The 342-nt window shown below is 44.7% G+C and overlaps 1 protein-coding gene across 1 annotated transcript in view; it reads right to left on the reverse strand.

The window, feature by feature from the left end:
• Nucleotides 1-342, reverse strand: part of snx6 (sorting nexin 6) — a gene marked incomplete at both ends in the record, with an annotated part of 2,739 nt that overhangs the window by 1,733 nt on the left and 664 nt on the right. The window contains 2 exon segments of the mRNA XM_035674693.1: nucleotides 58-97; nucleotides 250-325. Coding sequence (XP_035530586.1) covers nucleotides 58-97; nucleotides 250-325 — 116 coding nt within the window.

Consider the following 342-nt stretch of genomic DNA (forward strand, 5'->3'; position numbering starts at 1 on the left):
AAACACCTTCTTAAAGGCTCTGTATGGCCAAAAGTGTGTGGACGGCAACCAACGTACCCTTGTTTTCTCAAACAGCTCCGACACTTTCAGGAAGAACCTGAAACACAAAGAAACAGGAAGCAGATCAACGGGAGGAAGTGATGTCAGTGTGTCCACATCCTGACTGAACGACAAATATACGTTTATATCATATCTATCTGTCTGTCTCTCTATACGGCTTGTCAGCAGGTTAAAGGTGTTTGTTCGTACTTGCAGAGGTCTGTGGAGTCCTGAGTTCCTAATGTGTACAGAGAGGAAGCGATTCTGTTGATGTCATCTGCAGCATCTGAACACACACACACA

This window comes from Morone saxatilis, unplaced genomic scaffold (assembly GCF_004916995.1).
Source record: "Morone saxatilis isolate NCDOM2014 unplaced genomic scaffold, NCSU_SB_2.0 Contig3, whole genome shotgun sequence".
In the NCBI taxonomy this organism is placed as follows: domain Eukaryota; kingdom Metazoa; phylum Chordata; class Actinopteri; family Moronidae; genus Morone; species Morone saxatilis.